Genomic DNA, 25,857 nt, shown 5'->3' with positions numbered 1-25,857 from the left:
TGTATCCTTAACCTTGATAATACAATTAACATTAGGGACTATCATGTCCTCTGGCAGGTTGGAACATATAATTGCACTGCTACATTTAACCTTCAATCCAGTTTCCAATCAGATATTTATCTAGTTTCTTCGGAAGGAGTTAATTAACTTCTGTCCCAATTGCCTTTCTTGAGCTGCCATTTCAGGTGCACTGTAATGGGGAAAATGAATATTTTAACTTTTAGTCTCACTTGAGGCTTATTAAATTTAAACATGTCCTTTACTTTTCAGATGTAGTTTAAGTCGCAAATCCATTGTGCATCTACATCATCCACCATTCTTAGCATTTTAAAGATTTGTAAAATGTTATTCTCCAAGGAAGACAAGTTTAGTTCTGCAAGTCTTCTGGTATTTTAAAGCCTTAACTCTTGGAATCACACTTGCTACTCTTCTGTCTCTGTTTAATGTAACTGGAGCTGAACAAGGTATGAACCTAGCGAAGCTAGAACACATGGCTTGAGAACAAATAAAAATGATGCTGAATGCTCTCACTTCAATGGTCGTCCTTGATGCACTGCCTAGCCATCAACTTTATCTCTCTCCCATGTCACTGTCTCCAGCTAAATCAGACTGTTTGCATCTTGGTATCCTATTTGACCCTGCCTTGACCTTCTGACCCCATTATTCTCTCCATTACAAAGAATATCTACTTCTATTTCCATAACTTCACCCATTTCTTGCTTTCCATTTTCTCCTGAAAGATTCATCCAAGCCTTTGTCACCTCCAGATTCAACTATTTCAATGCTGTCCTGGCCAACTGCCCATCCTTCATCCTCCATAAACTGAGGCTCATTAAAACACAGTTGCCTGTATCCTAATGCATCAAGTCTTATTGAATCCATCACCATTGTGGCTCCCAGTCTACGAAAGCCTCCAATTTAAAATTCCCATTCTTATGTTCAAATCCTTTCATGGCATTTCTCCCTATTTTTGAAACCTCCCCCAATCGTACAACCATTTAGAAACTGTGTCTTCCTCCCGCACTGTCCTTCTGTGCGTCCCCATTTCCTTTGCTGCACCATTGAAGGGTGTTCCTTCAGCTGTCTAGCTCCTGAGCTAAGAAATTCTCCCAAATCTCTCTGCTTCTCTGCCTCTCCATCTCTCTCTTCCTTTAAGACATTCCTTAAAACCTACCTCTTTGGCCAAGCTTTTAGTCTCTCTTCCAAATAGCTTCTTTTGACTTGGTGTCAATTTTTGTCTAATTACTCTCCTGTAAAGCACTGTAGGGAACATTTACAACATTAAAGTTGTTGTTGAGGAGGTTGTAGCTGTAAACATATCAAAGACCAGGGATTGAACTGGAGATGCTCTTGGGCTGTAAGATTCACCTATTCACAGGATAAGATTGCTAAACCAAGCCACTTCTCTCTGATCCCTCTTCAATATCTTTTGAAAACTTGTGTTCCAAAACAGATTTATCATTGGCTGCATAACTTGGCGTTACTGGTCAAAGGTTTTAAATTACAAGAGAAGTAATATGAGCAGTAAAAGCAACAGGGGTCATTTTAACTAATGTTGACAGTGTGAATGAAAGGGCAGGAAAACAATCAACATAATGGTGCTAAATGAAACAAGAACTGAAAATGCTGAAAGCACTTAGCAAGTCTGTCAATTTCTGCAACAAGAACAGATCAGGCAATATCTGTGGGAGAAACAGAGTTGGACCTGAATTTAACTTTGTGCAAGTGGGTGGATTTGAATAAGTTAAAATCCCAATGTTTCAGGTCAATGACCCGTTGTCAGATTTTGAATTGTGACTCTAAATGTGAAAGAATTCATTACTTCATTTCAAAAATGAGTATACTTTATTGCTAACTTATACACCAACTTTCCTCATATAGAGTATTCCAATTCACCAAAATGAATTTTAATAATATATAAAACTGGTATGAACCACTTTTCCTGTAGGAACAATGAGCGGAAGAGATCTCCGAATGTTCATCACAAATCACAGAGCAGAAGATGCAGGTATATACAATAATTATTTCTTATTAAAACTCACCCAGTTACTCAGCTCATTAATGCAGTAATCCATACAATCCAGGTTTGATATCCTCATTAGTGCAGAGTTAAGTGATCTGAGCTGGGCTAATGCTCTACCATTGGTCAAAAAACATGTTCAGGAAGGGAAATTCTTCCTGCTTTCCCAATTCTAATACTGAAGTTTAAACTGATACAGGTAGTGTGCAGCTGAGCTATACGGACCAAAGGTTTCAGTTTTGAATCTTAATTTGCCCTGAGCTAGCTGATCTTGAGCAAGTGACAGTAAGGGCACTACAACTGGCATTAACCAGGGGAAGAGTAAACAAATGTTCTTGCTCCAGATTGCGATCGAGCGGCTGGTGCTAGTATCTGGATATTTTTCTGTGATGTCATGTATTTGTTACCATCCACTGTCTGAATTCACTCAAGGAAGGACAAGTGGACAAGGTGCCAAAGAAACATAGCAGGAATCATTACTTTTGGAAGGGAAGAAGCACAGACAAGTAAAATAAATTAGCAAAAAAATTTTGAAAAACTTGTTCTCTTAGTGCATGTTGGAAAACTTTCTAAGATTTATTCAAATTATAAATGCTTAATTGCCTGAACATTTTAAGCCAACCTATCAAAGATGTAGTGTAAAATTTAGTGTTGATTTGATGAAGTCAAAATTTTAAGTAGATATAGCAAGTGGATAAAAAGGAAATTGTGTACAATGTTATGTTACAGATGTTAATTGTTGAGTAAACCAAATCCCAGGGGAAACTTGCCTTTGGGCCACCCTTTTTTTTGTATTCTGTAAACATATTGATCTCAGCAGCAAGAAGTCCAGTGACACTTTTGGGATTTTAAAAATTAAAAGTGAAAGTTTTGTTAACAAGAATAAAAGGAAGCTTAAGCACACAAGATTACAGTTACACAGTTAAAATTAGTCTTACAAAACATTCTCCCAAAAGACTCTCTACTTAGTCAGACCCACAAATAAACACCTTCCAGGCAACACTCCCTTATAGATGTTTAACTATAAAAATCTAGTAATATTACCCAAGGCAAACTGCTGTAGCTTTACTAAAAGCATACCACATGGCCCTCATAAACTCTCTTCCACTGAGCAGTGAAAATCCAAGACTTCAGAACAAGACTGCTTTTTGCAGCCCAAGACTTTTCTGGCTTGACTGAATGGCTGATTCAAACTGCATCTTCTCCCAGCCTAGAGCTGTTTCCAGGAGATCTTCCTCACACAGCCAACAACCCCCAACTAAGCTCTCTACAGTAACTCTCAAAATACCCTTTTCCCCCTTTCATCTCTGGTCCCATTGTTCTCACACCTCTTTGAAACTCAAATCCTTCCAAATATAAAATCCTTGATGTTTCTATTTTGTCTCTGCTTTTGGGTCAATAAAATGTAATATACCATCTTCTGTTTACCCATGGAACTCCTGTAAGATGCAAAAATGTTTCTTGTCACCTCTGACTTCACTTTGATATTCAAACAAACTCTCAACCTATCTAAAATGCAAATGTTAGATCCAACCTATTTACTTGTACCTCAAACCCACCATAATATCTCATTACAAATGCACATTCAACACCTCTTTCCTTTCATGTCTTATCTCCCAGACAACATGTCTCTAGTAACCTTTCCCCAGCTTAATTAAATCATTTACACATACACTCACAAACAGACACACAACCTTTTTCACAGAATAACACAATATTACACAAAATATTTTTTAAAAATCCATTTTCACAACAGGCAAATAACCTGCGGTCATCACTCTTGTAAAACCTAAAGTTGGTTGAATATAAGACAGTTTTATACTCAGATTTTAAAGTCTAGAGTAAACGACTATAAAATTGCATTTAAAATAGACTAGTATTGATAGTCCTGTTTTAATATTCATTAAATCAACACATTATTCATTGCCTAAGGTAAACTACTTCCTGTTTCAGCTTGAATAGTTTGCATTTGCATTGACAATTATGCACTGGGGTTTAGCACAAAACAAATAGAAAATACGGGTAATGAAGATAGAATTGGATTCAGGAAATACAGAAATGATTCAAACATCATAGGGTAGAGAACAGTTCATCAATTAGATAGTACGTTACCACAATGCAATGTGCCGATTTAAAGTACTATTAAATATCTGTTTTTAATGTTAATTTCTGGAGTTTCTTTCTTATGCTGTTATTTGCTATACCATTTGTTATGTTGACAAAAATTTGTTTTCTGGTACTTACTGGTAGTTTCTGATTCAGTGAGAATTATGGAATTATTAAACAAATTCTATTAAATTCTATTTGTATGTGATGTGATTGTCTACATTGCAAAGTATTTTGAGTCTGAATCTGAAATATATTGTACACAGTGTTTTTAATTTTTTTCCCATCTTGACAATAGGATTTTATGAATTTTGATAATAACCAATAAAATTCTGATGGGTTTAAAATTTATTGTGTAAATCAAATAGGATATCCAATTAAACAATTTAGTAACAGTGAAATAGTGTTGCATACTTTCTCAAGAGCAAAGCAACAAGCAATTAGCATAAATCATATCAGTCAATATAGTAAAAGGAGGAGTAAGGCCAGGTAGGGTCAAAAAGGGATCAATGCAGGGAGACAGAGGGTATGACTGAGCTACTAAATGAGCACTTTTCATCTGTCTTTACCAAGGAAGATGCTGCTGCTAAAGCTGTAGTGAAAGATGAGTTAGTTGAGACACTGGATGGGTTAAACATTTATTTTTTAAAAAGGTGTTTAGAAAGGCTGTCTGTGCTTAAAATTGATTGGCAGAACCATATTGTGGTGTCGGGGTCTCATCTGCCAGCTGGAGAGCCAGCGAGAGACCTGTGCTGCCTTTTTTTGGGAAGGCCCGCAGAACCATAAGCCAATCAGGCAGAGGCGAAGCCAACGGCTGGCCTTGCCCTGGAATCAAGACCATGGGGGGGAAGTCTCGCCTACAGAGAGCTGCCTGCCGGCCAGTAACAGTGAAATAGTGTTGCATATTTTCTCAAAACCAAAGAAATAAGCAATTAGCATAAATCATATTAGCCAATATGTGCTGAGCAGTGCCAGTGAGGAGGTCGTGGCTGCTGCAGGAAGGGCAACCATCGAAGTTCCTGGATTGCGGTGTGACCCAGACTACAGGTAAGTAATATGGGGCAGACTGGGTTGGGGGATGGGGGGACTTGCTGGGTGATGGTCACTGTAAGGGGGATGTACGGGGTCGGCAGCAAGGGCTGGGCATGGCTCTCAGTGGGCCCCACCCTTCCCAATGTCAAGTCCTTTGAACAGTCACTGAGTGCCTTTGATTGAGGGACCAACCCATCTCCCCCAACCCTGCCCCCAGGAGGTGACAAGCTGGCTGCACGGTTTTACCTGCCATGCACGCCATTTGTCAACAGGCCTGCCAACTACTGGGTTAATGCCAGCAGCGGCAGGATGAGGCCCTTAAGTGGTCATTAATTGGCCACTTAAGGGCCTCAATAGGTGGTTGGGTGGGGAGGTCAACCATGGGCCTTCCCGCCTAGAACCTAATTCCGGTGGAGACAGAAAGGCAGTGGGGTTCCGGCACACCACCATCCCGCCTAAGTAAACGCCCTTCCTGCTTCCAAGCTCGCCACCAGTGAGAGCACAGATTTTGCCCAAAAAGCCACCAGGACCAGATCAGATACAGCAAGGATACTGACGGAAGTACATGTGGAAATTTTGGAGGCACTGGCCATAATCTTCTAATCCTCCTTAGATACAGGAGTGGTGCCAGAGGACTGGAGAATTGCAGATGTTACACCCTTGCACCCTTGTGTAAGAATAAACCCAGCAACTACATGCTAGTCAGTTTAGCCTTGTTTGGTGGGGAAGCTGTTAGAAATGCTTATCTGGAACAAAAGTCACTTCAACAAATTTATTAAGGAAAGCTGGCATGGATTTATTAAAGGCAAAATGTGTTTAACTAATTTGATTGAGTTTTTTTGATGAGATAACAGGGAGGATTGATGAAGGTAATGCAGTTGATGTGCTGTACTTAGAAGAGTCATACGGACTCGAAATATTAACTCTGTTTCTCTTTCCACGGATGCTGCTAGACCTGCTGAGTTTTTCCAGCATTTTCTGTTTTTGTTTCAGATTTCCAGCATCCGCAGTATTTTGCTTTTACCTTAGGTATATAATGGGGTTTCTCTGAGGTCAGTATCAGGACCACGGTGTTTGCTAATCTATATTAGGACTTGTGTGTTCAGGGCACAAATTCAGAATTTGCAGATGACAAAACTTGGAAGTATTATGAACTGTGAGGAGGATAGTGATAACCTTCAAGAAGACAGACAGCTGGTGGAATGGGTCGACAAGTGGCAGATAAAATTTAATGCAGAGAAATGCGAAGTGGTACAAGCTGGTAGGAAGAAAGAGGAGGGCAATATAAAATAAAGGATACAATTCTCAAGGGAGTGCAGGAACAGAGGGACCTTGGGGTATATGTTCACAAATTGTTGAAAGTGGCAGTATAGGTTGAGAAAGCATATGAGATCCAGGGCTTTCTAAATAGAGGCATAGGGTACAAAAGCAAGGAATTTATAGCGAACCTTTTTAAAACACTGATTCAACATTAGCTGGAGTATTGGGTTCAATTCTGGGCACCACACTTTAGGAAATACGTGAAGGCATTGGAGAGGGTGCAGAAAAGATTTACAAATATGATTCCGGGATGAGAGACTTCAGTTATGTGACTAGATTGGTGAAGGTGGGACTGTTCTCCTTAGAGAAGAGACAGTTGAGAGAAAATTTTATACCTGTTCAAAATGATGAGGACCCTGGACAGAGCAGATAGGGTGAAACTATTCCCATTGGTGGAAAGGTCAAGAAGCAGACAACACCAATTTAAACTGTCTCTGAGCTGAGTTGCTCTTGCAGAGATGGACACGGTAGGCCGAATGGTCTCCTTCTGTGTTGTAATTGTTCAATGATGCTATATAAGATTAAGTATCAATTGGAAGAACTAAGTTGTTAAACACAAACTTGGTAATTGCTTTACTTTTTATTTGCTCATACACCTTGTTTTCCTTTGCAAAATGAATCCTGAACATGCATTGAAACTTTTTATTTTTTATAATTTTCTATTAGAGAAGCTGGTAATAAGAATGAGAAATGGTCTTGGAAGTCAGAAGTACAAACCAATTGACTATGAACAACTTCAGGCTCTTGCTGAAGCTAAAAAGATGGCGTGTCTTGATACCGATCTTAAGGTAAAACATTTTTGTGCAGAGGTAATAACAAAAAATCTATACCACAACGAGTTATTAACCAAAGACAAAAAGATGTGCAGCAACAATGTCTTTATTTGTTTATTCCCGATGTGGCAAGTTCTCAATTTTATCTCGTTCATCAAAGAATTATAGGACAGGCATCAATTTGTGTATCTCAGATGACCAGCTCTGTACATCTCTCCACATTGACTTGCAGAAAGCAGGTCACCAACTTGTTCTTACAGCTGAGGAAGTTTGCAGAATGCAACGTTTTTAAGATAGGAACTCAAACAGGAGGGAAATAAAATACCACTTAGACTGCATGCCAGCTATGAAATGTTAATTTCAAAATATATATATTTAATCCTTGGGCTGGTGGTAGCTTGTTGATTGGATTTTCTTTAAGATTCTCATTCTTCTATTGTGACTCTGAGACAATCATGAGAATAAAGATACTTGAATATCAGAATATTAACTCTATAGTAAAAGGGCAATTTTAAATTAAAAGTAACAATTTAAAGAGTTAATTCTTTTCACTGTTCTTCCCTTTTCTTTCTTCCTCACCATTCTCTTTCTGCAAAGACAGAAGGTAGAAAAAAACATCAGGCCTTATCCATAGATGGTGGAACCTCATGCATCTCCTTCCCCTATTTCTAGTAAACCATAATACCTGGGGGAGGCAATGGCACAGACAAAATACTGTGACTAATTTTAGGGACAACTGGGAAATTCCTCCTTGATTCTGTAAGGCAATTAAGTAAAGTCCATTTGAGCATGATTAACCAAGATGCATCACTAGATATAATGAAACTAACTATTCCATCCATGTGATCCAATTTCCTTGGGAGCGTAGAACATTAGGGGACCAGAGACAATTATTTTGATCCAACTAGCTGATTTCAGAGGAACAAACTTTGTATTCCACTTCACCTCTAATCTTCAACAGCCACTTGCCTCCCTTTTAACGCATAAAACATTTCAGCACCACCTTTCTGGGAGGGACATTCTGCATTTATATCTTAGCAGTGCATTTACCTTTTCTCATTTAAGGATGAATCCATGTCCACTCATCATAAAGCTTTCTTGGACCCAGTTTAATGATTTCCAAACAGTTTTTGAGTGCTTCAATAAGGGCAACTCTTTCCCACTTTTTCCACTAATGTGATTGCCCCCAACACCCTTTACTTTTCCTCAAAGCACAGGTGCTGTGTCCTTTCTATCAACTTAGTTGTCCTTTCTTGTACCCTTTTCAATTCCAGGATAACTCTAACATGGTATGGTGCCCAGACTGTTTGTTTCTGATTTTTTAAAATCAACTTTGAGAGTTCTGGCCCTGTCTTTTCGTTCATTTATATTCATCAAAACACCATAGCCTCAAAACTGATTCCTCTGATAACCTGATAGTCATATTGTTCCATTAAATGCTATTTTACTTTTGCTTCCTCTGAAAGGGGTAAAATTTAACCCCCAAAGAGAGGTAGGTTGAGGACAGGTGTGAAGTAAAAGAAAATCTCTCAAACCTGACCCCAACCAAACCTCCTTCCACATTGGTTGGAAGCTGGACAAGTAAAAGATGGTGAGAGGGGACGGACCTTTGATCTAATTGCTTTTATGGCACTGTTTGCAGGCAAAAAAGAGCAAGAATGTTCCTTCAGCACCCCCCCCCCCCAAACCCAACAAAACTAACCTGTTTACAAACGCTATGATTAGACCCCACGATTTCCGACTCCCCCAGTTACCACTACTCATGCATCACAACCTGTGACCTCTGGCTACTCACCTCACCACGATCCCTGTGCTCGCTGAGTTCTCCGGCTGCCCATCCCACCACCCCACAATCTCTAGTTGTTTATTCCTCCCTACGCCACCCCCATAGCAATCTCTAAATGCTCGCTCCTCTTCCGCTCCACAATCTTGTTGCCCTCACCCTGTGATATCTAACTACTCACTGTTCTCCAGGTGTCCCACCTATCCCATGATCTCTGGTTGCTCATCCATCCCCACAATCTCCAACTCCCAACCCCCTCACAATCTCAGACTACACACATCCCCCCCCAATGATTTCCAAATGTACCAACAACCCCCACCGTAATGGTGGACACCACCGCCATCACCCCATGATTGGTCTCATTTTCACATCTCATACTTGCCTATCATCTGCTCGCCAGCTGCTTTCCAATTCCCAGCCTGACACTTAAGTTTTTGAAAACATTCGAAATAGATTCTACTGTTAAATTCAGCATGACCTGCAGGAAACCCATATTCCCTTGTTTATAGTCTGCTAAACTGCCATCTCTAATCTCTTCCCTGCTCCAAGTAGATATTGGGATTAGTTAGTTACTCACTAGAGAAGATAAACTCCTATTGCATAGTATACTACATTGTAACATCATTTTGAAAGACATATTACATTGTAACATCATTTCCTATGTAAACCAAAAGTTTTGCTAAGGTCAAGATATGTTTAATGAGCTCCCATTGTCAACTAACCCAAAATACTCTAGTAGATTTATCATGAAGGACCTACCATGTGTAAATTTGTATTAGTTATATTTGATCATTCTGTGATTATTCACTATTACTTTCCCAACTACCAATATCAAGTTCACATGTTTACAGTTCTCTGGATTATTCTTCCATTCTCTGTAAATTGGCACCACATTTTCCTCTGAGTCTTATGGCACAACTCCTTTATTTTGTGATTCACTTAAGATATGCATCAGCTATGACCAATTTCCTTTGCCACCTCCTGCAATACTTTGGCCTGAAGTACAAAGTCCTTACACTCTTTTAGTTTTGATCTGTCTACCACATTTTTGTAGGTAATTTCTAAATCTATTAGTTTTTCTTCCTCTGCCCTTTAATTTCCAACCTTGTATGGAAAAGACATTGCTCAAGTTGATTTGTAAATTCTGCCACATATCATAAATAATTAAGGATATCTATCTGGCATTCCTTGGTTATAACTGGGAATCCATTTTTCCTCAAAAATATAGAAAACTGGCATATTTCAATTTATATTTGCTACAACTTTATTCTTATTATCTCTTTTGGCTCTTCTGATCAATTTCTTCACCTCTTTTACCTTTTTTTAAATTACTCATCTCAGCTTTAATCATACCTGTAGTTTTATTCTTAATGAAACCCCTATTTTTATCTAGAACTCACATATTGGATTCCTTGTTGACCACATTCCTATCTTCTTTATTGCACTTTTTATCTGCCAAAACATATTTATTTCGCAGTCCCTTAATTGAGTTTCTGAACAAGTTCCATTTATTCTTTGTGCCTGCCCTATCTAACAATATATATGAATCCATCAGCTTTGACTCAGTGGTAATGCTCTCAGGTGTTCAAGTCCTACTCCAGAGACATAGGCCTTAATTTTCATGCAGACGGATAGGCTCTCCATCTTAGCGAATGGCTGTGGAGGCCTGAATCCAGAAGTCCCGAACCCAGTCCCTGCCATTTTCGCAGGGGGGAGAAGTGGGGGCAGGTTCTAAATAACACATCTGTGATTCACGGAAGCAACTGCACATGTTAAAGTACAGCTACCTCAGACAGATCTGATTTTTGCTAATGGAATGTCCAAAATGTGTCTTGCGCATTTTAGATCTGGTAGGCGAATGTCTAAACTTACCAGAGTTCTTTGGAGAGGTAAGGTACCCTTTTGGATATGGTCCCAGGACATCTTTGAGAAAGATCCGGTTACCTTTGGGAGAGATAAGGTGCCCTTTGGGAGAGGTGAAGTACCCTTTGGGATTCTTAAAGGTAGACGTGAATGTGTGTAAAAAGTGCATTAACTCATTGGAACTGTCAAGCTCATTGGAGCTGTCAAGAGAACTGTCAAAAGGAGCTGTCAAAGGGAACTGTCAAGCTGTCAAGGAATTTAAATCTCTTGCCCTTTACATATCTGAAAAAAGACTGTCAGCAGTGTAAAAGGAAAATCAGTGCTTAATATATCACTCTGTCTGTTGACATGTGCCTGAGGATTACCATTAGAGGATTAGTGCTACATGACTGATTTCACATCCTATCATTATCATAGTGGGGTGGGTGCCTGTTGGTTCTCAGTTTGACAGCTCCAAGTGCTTATAAAGTCTTTGAAGTGGGACTATGAATACAAATGCTTGTTTTCATAAGAGATTAATGGAAGTTAAATGTAGTAAATGGTGGTTTTTTAAATCATTGAGAGTGTTTTTCCTTTAAAATAGTGAATTCATCAATAGAAACTTAAGAACTTTACTTAATCTCAGCACAGGTCCTGAGGTCTTCCCATAGTGGACACTGGGTGAGTTGGCATGAAGGTGTAAGGGCAAGGGGTGGTGGGCAGGGGGCATGAGATGGCACTAAGCTGGCAATGGGTTATAAGGGGCTATGGGAATGAATGGTGGGCATGGGTTGACATGGAGGGTATGAGGGGCTATGGGGAGGGGTAGAATGGTACAAGTGGCATGGAAGGTATGAGGGGCCATAGGGGTGTGTAGAGGGGCATAGATTGGCATGGAGGGTACAAAGTGACATACCTTGGCGTGGATGTGACATGGGGACTTGTGGGGGAGTGAGGGTTGAGGGCTGGAGGGCTTTTTTTTGTCTTATTCCTTTTCTTCATAACTTTGATAAAGTGCCCAAGCACTGAGGCTGGCCTTTTTGCCTAGCCCACCTCTGCACCTGGCAGCCTCTGTACTCATTCCAGTAATGGCAGCTGTGACTCTCATTTTCAACCCCCCTACCCCCGAACAAAAATCTGATTTTCAGGAGGACCTTCTCCTCCACAGGTCAGGTTTGCAGAGCCGAGAATTGTCTCAACTCAGCGCTCCCAACCCAGATCGAAAATTCAGCCCTTATTGTATAAGCCAGACTGACATTTCAGAGCTGTACTGAAAGAATACTACATTGTCATCTTTTGATTGAGACATTAAACCAAGGCCCCAACTACAGTCTGAGGCAGACTCTAAAAGATTCCATGGCACTATTCAAAGCAGAACATGGGAGTTCTCCTGGTGTCCAGGCCAATACTCATCCTTCAACCAACATTACCAAAAACAGATCAGCTAGTCATGTAGATTTTTGATGTTTGTGGGACCTTGCCATGTGCAAATTGGCAGCTGCATTTTTCTGTATTACAATAGTGACTTCATATCAAAAGTACTTGATTGGCTATAAAGTACTTTTGGACTTTGAGATTGTGAAAGGTTCTACATAAATCAAAAACATTTCCTTTTTCCTTCCCATTATTCTTCTGGACTGACTCATACAATCTTCTCTCACTGGCGGTGGAATGACGTCTTTCTCAGTACTCTAATTGAATAATTAGCTCTATAGACATTTCTTTTAGCTTTAGTACATTCCCCCCACTATTTGGGATTGTCTTGCTTCTTCTACTTAGTCCATGGAAATGCCCCTTTATAGGGAAAGCATGTGTAATGAACACAGGCTGCAATATTTTTGGATACCATGAACAGGCTAAACTGCAGAGTCCTTCAATCAGTCTAGATAAATCTTTTTTTAATATTCCAAATGTAAGTTCCACCGAGACTGTAGTAGCTATATGCATCTCTGATGCATGAAAAGTTTGCTTTTTTCTGTGATGCTGATCTCTTACCTAAGCCAACCCACAGAGACATCATTCGACTGGCACCAGCCCTTATTATCAATGCAGATGAAATATGAGAATGTGTGAACATCAAAAGATTTTTATGAAGATTTGAAGCTATGTGAATGCTATATAATTCAATATGCAGCCAAAGTCATGCTATTGTTAAAGCTAAAATAGTATCTTTTTACAGGTTAATTAAGATAAAAGCATAATATTGTGGACGCTGGAAATCTGAAATAAAAACAGAAAGTCCAGGAAATACTCAGCAGGTCTGGCAGCATCTGTGGATAGAGAATCAGAGATAATGTTTTGGATCAAATATGACTCTTCTTCAGAATATGACTAAGGTGTTGCAGTTCCTCATAAGCTGTTGTTCCAGTTCCTGATCAGCCATACGTCTAATTTTCCAGCCAACTATCATCATTGCTTGTTGTAAAATAAAGAAATTGTGATGGATGCTATGGTAGTGAGCATAAACATGTATGATTCTGTATCTGTGGTGACAGATCAACTACAAGCTCATGCAGTAAAACTACTTTCTGATTATGAAAATGCTATTGAGAGTCTGGGTTAGTGCAGCACATCATAGCTTCAATAATTTGAAGAATCCAGCCAGTCAGTACAAGTGTTTATGGCTGTTTCTCATGAAGAAATAAATGAAATTGCAGCATGGACAAATAGAAGCATTTGCCATCTGCACAATGCAGCAATGTAGTTATGTTTGTGAGATTTGATGTGTATCTTAAGATTTTTGTTTCATACATTCATGGGATGTGGGCATCGCTGGCTAGGCCAGCATTTATTACTCATCCCTAATTACCCTTGTTCAGAGGGCATTTAAGAGCCAACCACATTGCTGTGGGTCTGGAGTCATAGGTAAGGACAGCAGATTTCCTTCCCTAAAGGACATTAGTGAACCAGATGGGTTTTTACAACAACGACCAAAGGTTTCAAGGTCACCATCTCGATTAGAAAGAACTAATGGCAGAAAATTCAAAGCAGTAGTTTACTTGATAAACATTGATAGCGCCATCCCAGTCATGAAAGTGGTTTCAAGACCTGACTTGAGGGGATTGCACAGTTCTGGCATTACTATCCTCATAAATTATAATTTCTGTTAACAGTTTTATTCAGACATGTCCAGGTTTTTGTGGGAGACAGTTCACTGCTTCTACCACCCTTTGTATGAGTTCTAGCTTCTCTTCTGAATGGTTTGGTTTTGATTTTACGGCAAAGTTATGTTGTCCTGGGCAAACAGAAAAAGTTTCTCTCTATCTACCCTATTAATTCCTTACAAAATTCTAAAAACCTCAAATTACCCCTAAATCTTCAATATTCCAGTGAATACGAGCTTCATTTATGTAATATCTTTTCATTATTACATCCACTGCTGAAGGTGGGTGGAGGTAATGTTTTCACCCAAGTCTGTTAGTCTGTAGACAATATAGCTCAAAATCTAATGGATGGATTTCAACAAAACTAGGTACACAGATGGGATATGACCCAAGGAAGAACTGATTAGTTTTTAGCGAAGGTGCGGATCCAGATCTTGGAATTTTTTAAAGGATCTGTTAACATTGAGAGACAGTGCGAATTGACTTTTTCTTAGAATGTTGTGGGTTGTTTGACTTTTTAAAAACCATTCACGGGATTTGGGCTTCGCTGGCTGGGCCAGCATTTATTGCCCATCCCTAGTTGCCCTCGAGAAGGTGGTGGTGAGTTGCCTTCTTGAACCGCTGCAGTCCATGTGGTGTAGGTACGCCCACAGTACTGTTAGGAAGGGAGTTCCAGGATTTTGACTCAACGACGGTGAAGGAACAGCAATATATTTCCAAGTCAGGGTGGTGAGTGACTTGGAGGGGAACCTCCAGGTGGTGGTGTTCCCATCTATCTGCTACCCTTGTCCCTCTAGGTGGTAGTGGTTGTGGATTTGGAAGGTGCTGTCTAAGGAGCCTTGATGAATTCCTGCAGTGCATCTTGTAGATGGTACACACTGCTGCTACTGTGCGTTGGTGGTGGAGGGAGTGAATGTTTGTGGATGTGGTGCCAATCAAGTGGACTGCTTTGTCCTGGACGGTGTCCAGCTTCTTGAGTGTTGTGGGAGCTGCACTCATCCAGGCAAGAGGAGAGTATTCCATCACACTCCTGACTTGTACCTTGTAGATGGTGGACAGGCTTTAGGGAGTCAGGAGGTGAGTTACTCGTCGCACGATTCCTAGCCTCGGACCTGCTCTTGTAGCCACAGTATTTATATGGCTAGTCCAGTTCAGTTCCTGGTCAATGGTAACCCCCAGGATGTTGGTAGTGGGGGATTCAGTGATGGTAATGCCATTGAACATCAAGGGGCGATGGTTGTATTCTCTCTTGTTGGACTTGGTCATTGCCAGACACTTGTGTGGCGTGAATGTTACTTGCCACTTGTCAGCCCAAGCCTGGATATTGTCGTTGATGTTGTTGATTGCTTTACAATGTATGGATTGTCTTAGCTGCTGTGGTGGAATTTGTCACAGCTGTCAAAATGTGAACAGAGTTTTCGGAACAGGTTGCTGAATGTGGATTGGCCTGAAGCCTCCTCAGTGAGATGGAACCTTTTAATAAAAAGGTTTATTTTTTCAGCTTTGTAGTTACAGAGCATCAACCAGATGAGGAAAAATCTCAAGGAAGAGCTGTGTAATTTTAATAGAATTCAGTTAACACAATGTGGCTGAGGTAAGTGCTCTACTAAGTGCCCTCTTCACTTGTTCAACCCTTGTAACTGTGGCGATATTCTGGTGAATCTTCACTGCACTCCATCCTAGATTAATGCATCCTTTGTAAGGTGCCATATCCAAAACAGTACACAATATTCCAGATGTGGTCTAATCAGGCCTTTCTGTAGATGTAGCAAAACTTTCCCTAATTGCCCATCCCTAATTGCCTTTGAGAAGGTGCCGGTGGACTGCCTTCTTGAACCGTGTTTAACTGTTAGGAAGGAAGTTCCAGGATTTTGACACAACAACAGTGAAAGAACGGTGATATAGGCCAGAATTTTGAGTTTGACGGGCGGGAAATGGCCTGCTGCCCATGATCGGCCCCCAACCGTGATTTCACGTTAGCGGGCCAATTAAGGCCTGCTGAGCGTGAATGACGACTCCCCAATGGTCGGGAAGGGGCGGGTGGGGGTGGGATCCTGTCGGCCGCCAGGTCCAATGGTGACCCAGCATTGATTTAAAACGGGCATGGTCAGGCTCTGGAAGGCTGCCGGCGATGAAGACATCTTTGGTGTTGTCAGCAGGAGATTAAAATTTATGGATTCCAATGTGCCTGCAGACGCCAGGTGGGAGGGCAGGTTGGGTGGGCACTTGGCCCCCCCGGTTTTCTGATGAGTGCTTTGCAGCCCTCCTGGAGGAGGTGGCTGCCTGGAGCGACACCCTTGTCCCCAGAGATGGAAGGAGGAGGCCACCGCACCTTACGAAAAGAGCTTGGGAGGAGGTGGCAGTGCTGGTCAGCAGCCATGATGTTGTGCAGCACACGTGGGTCCAGTGCCGCAAGATGTTTAATGACCTGCTGTGCTCAGGAAGGGTGAGTACCCTGTTGGAATGGATCGGTCTGTTGATGTGTTAAGGGCTGGCCATCCTCCCGTGGAGCTCAGGGTTGTTAGAGCCTGATTGCCAATTGTCAATGACACCAGAGCTGGCCAAGAGGGTGAGCCCTGGCTGCTTGGACTGAGTGCCTTGCGGCTCGAGGGAGATGGATGAGGCACCCAGTATCCCAGCTAGGTACCCATAATCAATGGTGAGCAAGAAGGTCCTCACATTGGAGTATGAGCTGCCTGTCGTCCCTGCAGGCTCCTCTCAGGGCACTCTGGATGACAGCAGCAGCTCCTCCACCCCTCTGCCAGTGACTGTGGCATCTGAAGAAGCTGCGGCGACTGGGGAGATGCCAGCCGTGGCACTGGCTGCTCCCTCCCAGGCGGGGCCAGCACAGGCTCCACTGGCCAGAGGACGACCGCCAAGGCCAACAAGACAGCAGAGTCAGCAGGCTCTCTCCAATGCTGGTGCCAGTGAGTGGGGAGCACCACGATGTAGCACTCGCAAACTTAAGTTTAAGGCACGATGAGCACAAGAGGGACTGGTCACATGTGATCTTCTGTTGTGCAATTTTTTGTTTATTTTAACTGGTCTGGGGTTGAAGACCAGAGAAGGTTCTTTTAATTTGTTTTGACTGTCAACATGGGATAAATTTTCTTTTGTCATAATGGCCTGAGTACGCTTCACCTTTTTTATTTAATGTGGTGCAGGGTGCGCCAGTATGTAATGCTGGGCATGGGTGGCTCAAAACTTTATTGCGCAGGCACTGAGTGGACATTGGGGTCAAAGGAAGGGGCCATTTCAGAAATATGGGATGGAGGTGGCAGCCTTGGCATGAGGTGGTAGCGCTTATTAGAGCCTGTGGAGCTGCCTCAAGATCCTCTTCCTCCAGTGGGTCCCCCCGTGCCAGTGCAAGATTATGGAGAGCACAGCAGGCAACCATCAGTGACACCCACTCTGGGGGTTATCTAGTACTCTCCCTGAATGGTCCAGGCATCGGAAGCGAGTCTTCAGAAGACCTATAGTCCTCTCTATCACTGTCCTTGTGGAGGCATACTGCTACTCTGCCTCTGTTCTTGGGTGGCGGAGAGGCATCATAAGCCACCTATTCAAGGGATAGCCCTTGTCACCCAGCAGCCATCCATCCAGTCAGGCTGGAGCACTGAGGACCCTCGGCACCTGGGAGTGACTCAGGATGTACGTGTCATGTGAGCTGCCAGGGTTCCTTGTACAGACTTGCAGAATATGCCCCCTATGGTCACACACTATCTGCACGTTCATGGAGTGGAATCCCTTCCTGTTAACGAAGGCTCCCAGCTGACCCGCTGGCGTCTTGATGCAGTTGATTGCACCCTGGATGTGGGGGAACCCAGCAATCTCTGCAAAGCCTTTGGCTCGCTCAGCCTGGCTGGCCTTGTCTGTATGGAAATGAATGAAAGTCAATACCTGCCTGATCAGAGCTTTTGTCACCAGCTTGACGCGGCTATGGACAGCTGATTGGGAGACTCCACACAGATCCCCCACTGACCCCTGGAAAGAGCTGAAGGCATAGAAGTTGAGGGCCACTGTGACCTTCAGAGCCACTGACATGGGGTGTCCACCCACACAGTCGGAGGTGACCTCAGCCCAGACATCTGACAGATGGAGGTCACTGTCTCTCTTGAGAGGCGGAGCCTCCTTTGGCATTGTACCTCGGACATATTGAGGTAGCTGCATCACCGCCTGTAAACCCTGGCAGCAGGTTAGTGCCGCTTCTGCAGCCCCTCCTGCCTCGGACTGCCAGCTGACCCTGCGCCCTTTGTGCTTGCGCCTCTCTTCCTGGAGGCTGCTTAGGGAGACCTGACCCCTTCTCCCTTCTGCCCTTCTCATCCTCCTCAGAGGGGGTGCCTCCAGCAGAGACCACAATCCCTATTACCAGGGTAACCGAAGGCTGTCTGATACCTGGAAGAGTCCACATGATCTGAATTCTCTGGGGTCCTTGGAGACACCAAGGAGTCCTGAAATGAAGCCTGGAAATGCTAACAATGAAGCCCCGAACAGAGATGGAGCTGCCATATACCAATAAGTCACCAGCAGCAAACTACCAAACTCCTCAATACTCACACTGGCAATGCTGCTGACGCTTTTTAACCCGCCCATGGATGACATTTTTGTAATTGTTGGCTGGCCGACAGCCTGTTTTGTCCATGCGACGAGCGCGAAATTGCACGGGTAACAAAAAATTGGCACCAATTGACTTTTTAATGGCCTTAACTGGCCTCTTAATTAATGTCGGGCCCAGCTCTGGCACCTGCACGTGCCCGCCGAGCAAAATATCACACGAGTGCGCGATGATGTCGGGATGCTTACCCTACATCATCGCGCGCTATTTTACACTCAAGCATGTCAGGCACGCGCCACACACCGAGTGAAAAATTCTGCCCATAGTTCCAAGTCAGGATGGTGTGTGGCTTCAAGGGGAACTTGGAGGTGGTGGTGTTCCCATGCATCTGCTGCCCTTGTTCTTCAAGGTAGTACAGGTCACAGATTCAGATGGTGTTATATCAGCTATATTTTTGCCCATTTGCTTAATCTATCACTGCCTCTTTATAATTTTATGCTATCTACAGCACTTACTACACCACCAACCTTTCTGTCATTGGCAAACTTGGATATACGGCTCTCTATTGTGTTATTCAGGTCACTAATAAGTATAGTGAACAGCTGAGGCCCAGCAAAAATCATTGTGGGATAGCACTAGTCACTTGCTTCTAATTCAAATATATGCCCATTATCCTTATTGGTCTTCTGCCTCCTAACCAATCTTCTAACCAGGTCAATAATTTGCCTTCAATTCCATAAAATTTAATTTTAGCTAACACTCTCTTATGTGGAACTTTATCAAATGCCTACTGGAAGTCCATATAAGTGATACAGAATCGTAAAAAGGTTACAGCAGGGAAGGAGATTGTTTGGCCCATCGTATCCATGCTAGCTCTCTGTAAGAGCTACATGGCTTGTCTCACTCCCTCGCCTTTTCATTGTAGCTCCCCTTTGAAAGCGAAGATCGAATCTGCCTCCACCACACTCTCAGGCAGCGCATTCCAGATCCTAACTACTCACTGCATAAAAGAGTTTTTCCATATGTTGCCTCTGGTTCTTTTGTCAATCATCTTAAATTAGTGTCTCCCCTCCACCAATGGGAATCGTTTCTTTCTATCTACTCTGTCCTGATCCCTCATGATTTTTAGCATCTCTATAAAATCTCCTCCTAACCCTCTCTTTTCTAAAGAGACACCCCTATCTGTGTAACTGAAATCTCTCATGACCAGAACCGTTCTTGTAAATCTTTTCTGAACCTTCTCCAGTACTTTCATGACCCCTCTAAGGTAAGGTTCCCAGAATTGAACACAATAATCCAGTTGAAGTCAAACCATTGTTTTATATAAGGTTCACCATAACTTCCTTGTTTTTGTACTCTATGTCTCTATTTATAAAGCCCAGGATCCTGTATGCCTTATTAACCACTTTCTCAATATGCCCTGCCACCTTCAAGAATTTCAAGGCCCCTCTGCTCCTGCGTACAATTTAGTATTGTATCCTTTATTTTGTATTGCCTTGCTTTGTCATTCCCACCAAAATGCAACACTTCACACTACTTTGCATTAAATTTCATTTGCCATGTGTCCGCCCATTCCATAGACTTTCCCATGTCTACTATTTTAGCTACTTCCTCAAAAATTTCAATTAAGTTCAGACATGACCTAACTTTTATAAATCCATGCTGGGTCTCTCTAATCAGTTAAAAAATGCTCAGTCACTGACTTGAGCTACTCTGAGTTTTTCAATCTATATGAAAATTAAACTCCCCATTGAAACAATTCTGCTTTACCTCTCTAATTTCTGAATGAATACATTCTATCACTTGGCTACTGCCAGCAAGAGGCCTATTAGAGAACTCCCGTTGCAGTTTGAGTCCTCTCTTATTTCTCAATTCTAATCATGAGAGTGTCTGCTGATTGCTTTCCTTATCTTTCAGATTCAACCAATTACAGGTGTTTATCAATTAAAAGAGATTATAAATGCCCCATTCTTTTCCTTACATATAACCCTTCTTACTATTGTAATAGCATCTTTAATCAATAAGATTATTCCTCCTCTTCTACTAGTTTTCCTATCTTTTAACAGCCAATTTAGATGACAAAGTCAAAATCAATTAAAACAAATGCCCCCTTTTTTAAAAACAAGCAACTCCAAATTATAAGTTAAACGAAAGCAAACTTAATATGTCAAATCATAATATTATTATCTATGTCAACTATGCACTCCAGTCCCTGCCGCCATAGAAGTCCAATCCTTTCTAAGGACCTTATGACATTGCCAAGTCTCAGTAATGACTATTTTAAGTTATTGTTACTTCTTTTCTCATGGATTTGCCCCAGAACAACTGTTCAATAACTTATTTTTGAAGTACTTAATGTATAAAATAAAATGCTTCTACGAGCTGTTCTATTATTTCTCTATAATCCCATCATTCTTTTTTGGATGCAAGCCAACATTAAAAGTAATTTGAAATCTGACAAAATTGATTTGAGCAGGTCAACTTTTGATAGGTTATTTTGGAGTTGAGCACCGATTGCAATAGTGTATGAGTCATCTTGTCCGCAGTGCCAACCTTCAGGCATTAGCATATAAAATTTTGGATGCTCTTATGGGCTTATTAAGTAATCTGTTCTATTAATGCAATGCACCTTTTCAAAAGTAAATAGTTTAGAAGAATAATCTTCTGATAACTGTGTGATAATACTCAGAAGCATTCATTGAAAAATACATCCTGTCATAGTGTGGTTGAATTTGGTTTGTCCTCCCTGTCATCTATCCGAGCCTACATGTCAGGATGAGCTGCCAACTAGATGCTTCCCAAGAGGGAGGGAGGGAAAATCCAAAGACCTAGTCAAACAATAGTGTATTTATGCACCTTCTAGTCACTTGTTCAAAACTAATATTTGTAGAGCTATGGTGGTAGATCATCCCTGCATCTTCTCAATTGGCATAGTGGAGGGGAAATACAAAAGAATGACAAAGCCTTTATAAAGTTGGGAAACATAAATTTGATTCTTTGGTTGTTTAAATAAAACTGCAAATTTAATTGCTGGTTAATTTACAGTATCTGCATAATTCAGTTTTGTTGGTGTGGGCATATTGTCACACACAATGCTGACTAGCTATTTTCAGGGATTAATAGAACCTTCCACACATGGTTTACTTTTAACAATGTGTCTCTGTACAATGCAGTGACCCATACCAATTTCCCATTCAATGCCAACAAATTATCGATGTTTTGTATGGCCTTTGAATCTGATAAGCAAAATTTATTGGCACTTTAAATAATAATTCTGAGACATGTTGATGTTAAACTATATATTGGATAAAATATTACATTTTGCACTTTTTATAATAGGAAGGTTTAAAAAAAGCCAATTTACAGTAATAAAAGGGTGTAACTATATAGGTTACTATTACACTCTGCAGTGGAGTGGTTGGAAGCAAGTTTGATGTTCACTATTTCACTGAGTTCCAGACCTCATCTGTGTTGTTGAGGTGAGGGAGGGCTGAGGAAAAGCTAGACAGTATCCCAAAGAAAGGTAGGCAGGGAAGAATGACAAGAATTATCTTGTACAACTCTTATATTTTCCCTTGTGCTCAGACTACCATTTATGGAAGCCTAGGGGCAGATCATCAGCCTTTCTGCTTAATCAGAGATAATAGTGGTAAGTAAACATAACAGAGGTGAAGGAAATATCTTACCTTCAGATGGGAATGACTTTCCATTTACATTGTCAGTTCTAGACATGTGTTTTGTCTGCTCAAATCCAGTAGCTACTTGTAAGCAGTTGTTTTTGCAACCCTCCTGCAGTTTGCAGATTTTGGTTTTGGAAATGCTGAATTCTAACAATGTCTTACAACAGCTTACATTTATATAGTACCTTTAACATAATAAAACATCCCATAAAAGGAGCTATTAGGTCCGGTGATAAAAGCTTGGTAAAAGAATTAGAATTTAAGGAACTTCCAAAGGGAGGCGAGAGAGATGACAAGGCAGATAAGTTTAGGAAGGAGTTGCACAGCTTAAGGATTAGACAACCCAGCCAAAGGTATAATCACCAATACTGGAAGCGAAAACAATCGGTTGAAAATGAAATTGAAAGAAAAGATTTCAAGGCTGAAGGAAGTTACAGAGATAGGAAAGAAAGAAATGCAGGTGATTCACAATTTTAATTTTCTCCACTCTCCTGAAGGCTTTGAATAATGTTAGGGTATAGTTCCACAGGTGTCTTACTTTAGTGGCCGTTGTTACGGATAAGGGAGAGAGATAGACTGAAACCTCCAATTCCCTTTCCATTCTGCCCATAATCAGTGTAGTTTAATTTTGATAAGGCTGATGTGTATTTCCAAACCTTCATTAGTGTGTGGTCAATTTAAAAGTCACCAGCAGCAGACATTCATGGGTTTAAAAAAGGAGTATTGTTTTTATTTGCACACTCACCCCAGTAAGTTCAAATAGCTGGGGTCAAACCCGGATTAACTGCAGGGTTCCTTAAAAGTAAAGACTGTTCAGCAGGTCGTATAGTCAGATCCTGATGGCTGGTGTGACTGGAGGTCCAATTTCTTGAAAGTAAATTCACAGCTATATGAAACAGGTTGGAGGAGGCTTTTAAAGGACTTGAAGCCTCATAGGTCTTGAAAAGGCAAGATGACACAGCCATTTTGCAGCTGTGATGTTGTTTCTGTTGTTCTGCAGATTGTCTGGTCTCTGTCTCAGTTCCTGGATAAAAGGATGTCAAAATCAGAGGGTAGTTTGGGTCACATGACGATGGAAGGCAAATGATGGCAAAGAAAGAGTTTCAGTCACATGGTCAAAAGCCATTGATATATAATAGAAGGTAGATAGTGGTCTTTAGCACTTCATTGAGATACTTAGGGTGGGATTCTCTAGCCCTGACACCGGCGGGCATCATCGCAGGCGGGGCAAGAAAATTTGGAGAGCCATTAAAAGTCAACAGCTCTTCGAATTTTCCCGTCCCACCTGTGACGCTGCTCACTACCAGCGGGACCGTAAAATCCCGGCCTCAGTCTCAATAGCCCTTCCTTTTTTACATGGCAGACCCAGAGTCAGAGAGTCTGGGAGTTTATTGTCCCTGTGTTTTGGAGTAAGCCTTGACAACGCAGGTGTGAAATTTCACAGAAGAATATGATTTAGGCATGTCCATTCAAGAAAACCCTGCCCATTATTATCGGATTTGGAACTTTCTGCAAAACTTGCTAGGCTGTTGAAGTTGCAAAAGTCAGATGACCCCTTGGCAGCCGTCTTACAGTTCATCGGGGTCCATTTTAAAAGAAATACAGTTTTTAAAAAAAAATGTATTATCTTCATTACTGCATGACACTATTCTTCATGTCCGAGTGCTTTGACATTAAAGGTTGGTAAGCCATTTCACAGTGTTGGAGTATCATAGCCACCCATGATCCTGGTCTCAACTAATATCCACACATTAGAGCTTCACAAATGTTAAGGACAAAAGTTTGGCTGACACTTTCTCCCACCTTCCCTTGCCAATTGTCTTGTATTTCCTGTTGCTTGAGGTCAGATAATTTGGCACCAATCAGTAATTCTTGATTTGCATGACTCAGTACCACACTACCCAGTGCACTTTATTCATTGACTAATGGGGGAAACTTACTGTTTTAATATTTTTATTATAAATATAGATTCAGAAGATCTTGCAAGCAGCAAAATTTAACAAAGAACATACACTGATTAAGCAGCATCAATGGGTATGGTGGCAGGAGCAGCCAAAACTAATGGAAGTAAGGTAAGAATTAACACCTCAAATGTTCCTTTAAGATAAATTACTTATGAGTCCCACAAGCATATTTTAGTAATCATCTATATTTTCATGAGACACCATGGGTGGAATTTTCTGCTCCCACCAGCAGTGGAAATCGTGGTGGGCGGGAGCACTAAATTTGGCATGATTGAAAAGTCAATTTCCCGCAGATGGGAAATTAGTTTGGAATTTTGTTCCTCCCGTCTTTGATGGCGGGTCAAAGGCAGGTCGAGTGCCCCGCTGATCTATGTCCAGAACGATTTCATGATTTGCATCTCGTGAATGCGCATTGAAAGGCCAACTCAGCAGAATTACGTTCCCCCTCCAAATTACGTGCCCTGCCAGTGGATAATTTAGAATGGTCTGTTTCCCGACTGTATGTAAGTGGCGTGCACCCGGCGAGCTTCACTTCATCAACAACTTCAAGGTATGTAGATGCTGCTTTCACCTACCTTGAAAAGTGTTGCTGCAAGATTTATGATGCCTGTATCACAAGCTGTGCCAAAGGAGGCAACACCAGCGGGAGGGGGCAGATGGAAGCATGATGGGGGGATGGGGGGTTGTGGAACACGGGAGTGGAGGGGGAAGACAGCGGCAGGGCTAGGGGGTGATCAAGGAACAGAGTGTAATAGTGAAATACTGTCCCAGGGCAAGAGTTACAAACTGTCCAAGGAAGAGTTTGAAATTGTCCTGGTATTGAGGCCACCCTGTCGGGGCCATATTGAAGAGACAGGCCTGGGGCTGAGGCCATGCTGTCAGGGATATACGGAAGAGGCTGCCCAGGGGCTATGAGGGCAATGTTATAGGGCTCTGCATGGCATGCATGTCTTAGCCGCGGTCTTGGGCGGGGGAAGGCCTCTCTGGGCAGTGATGGTTGTACACAGTATGGTGTGCAGGGCATGATCAGTCACCTAGGGAATTTGGTCCCAAGGGGTTAGAGTCATGGTAATGTGAGGCAGTTGGTACAGTCACGGTCAGGAGAGGCATCTGTATCCTGCAAGTCGATAGCTGTAAAGTCATGGGGAGGTATTGGATGGCCTCATGGGGGGAGCCCCAGAAAGTCAGGGTGCATGTGGCCTCGAGAATGGGAGGGGTCAGGTCAACCAAAGGACATGGGGATATCAACATTAAAGGGTCCGGGAGAGAACAGGAATATCCACATGGATCATGATGGGTTCAACGGTAACAGGGGGAGGCTGGATAGTGATAGAAGGGAAATTAGGAGGCGGTCAGAATGGAGGAGGATGGGAGGAACTTGTTGGGTGATGGGAGAGGTTGGAAGCTGGCCTCCCAGGCGAAGGTCAGCAGCACCATTTTCAAGCTCACGTCGCAATGACGCAGTTCAAAAAACAAGCTAGAAAAAATCAGTCAGGGAGAAGTCTCAGAGCATATGGGGGGAGTCCAGCACAGAAATTCTTGGCCGATTGAAGGGGCAACCTGTAACTGTCCTGTTCAAACCAAGGAGAGCATGGCTCAGCTGAGTGCTGGAATTGAGGGTCTAATGCACAATAAATGAGCTTGGCTCTTTACCAATGGTGTGCATTCAGGCGAGAGT

At 42.0% G+C, this 25,857-nt stretch overlaps 1 protein-coding gene across 3 annotated transcripts in view; it reads left to right on the top strand.

Moving 5' to 3' along the window:
* LOC144686682 (coiled-coil domain-containing protein 148-like) overlaps positions 1-25,857 on the top strand; it is a 110,266-nt gene that overhangs the window by 4,382 nt on the left and 80,027 nt on the right. For 2 of the 3 annotated variants that reach the window (XM_078552207.1, XM_078552206.1), the window contains exons 2-4: positions 1,949-2,008; positions 7,145-7,266; positions 24,184-24,287. In XM_078552207.1, the coding sequence (XP_078408333.1) occupies positions 1,954-2,008; positions 7,145-7,266; positions 24,184-24,287 (281 nt within the window). In that variant the 5' untranslated portion in view covers positions 1,949-1,953. Of the gene's footprint in view, positions 1-1,948; positions 2,009-7,144; positions 7,267-22,056; positions 22,185-24,183; positions 24,288-25,857 lie in introns of those variants that run through there. The other variant, XM_078552208.1, reaches the window with a different exon arrangement.

This window comes from Cetorhinus maximus, chromosome 11 (assembly GCF_964194155.1).
Source record: "Cetorhinus maximus chromosome 11, sCetMax3.hap1.1, whole genome shotgun sequence".
Lineage (NCBI taxonomy): Eukaryota > Metazoa > Chordata > Chondrichthyes > Lamniformes > Cetorhinidae > Cetorhinus > Cetorhinus maximus.
Note: the sequence above shows the minus strand (reverse complement) of the source record. Positions and strands in the feature narration are given on the sequence as shown.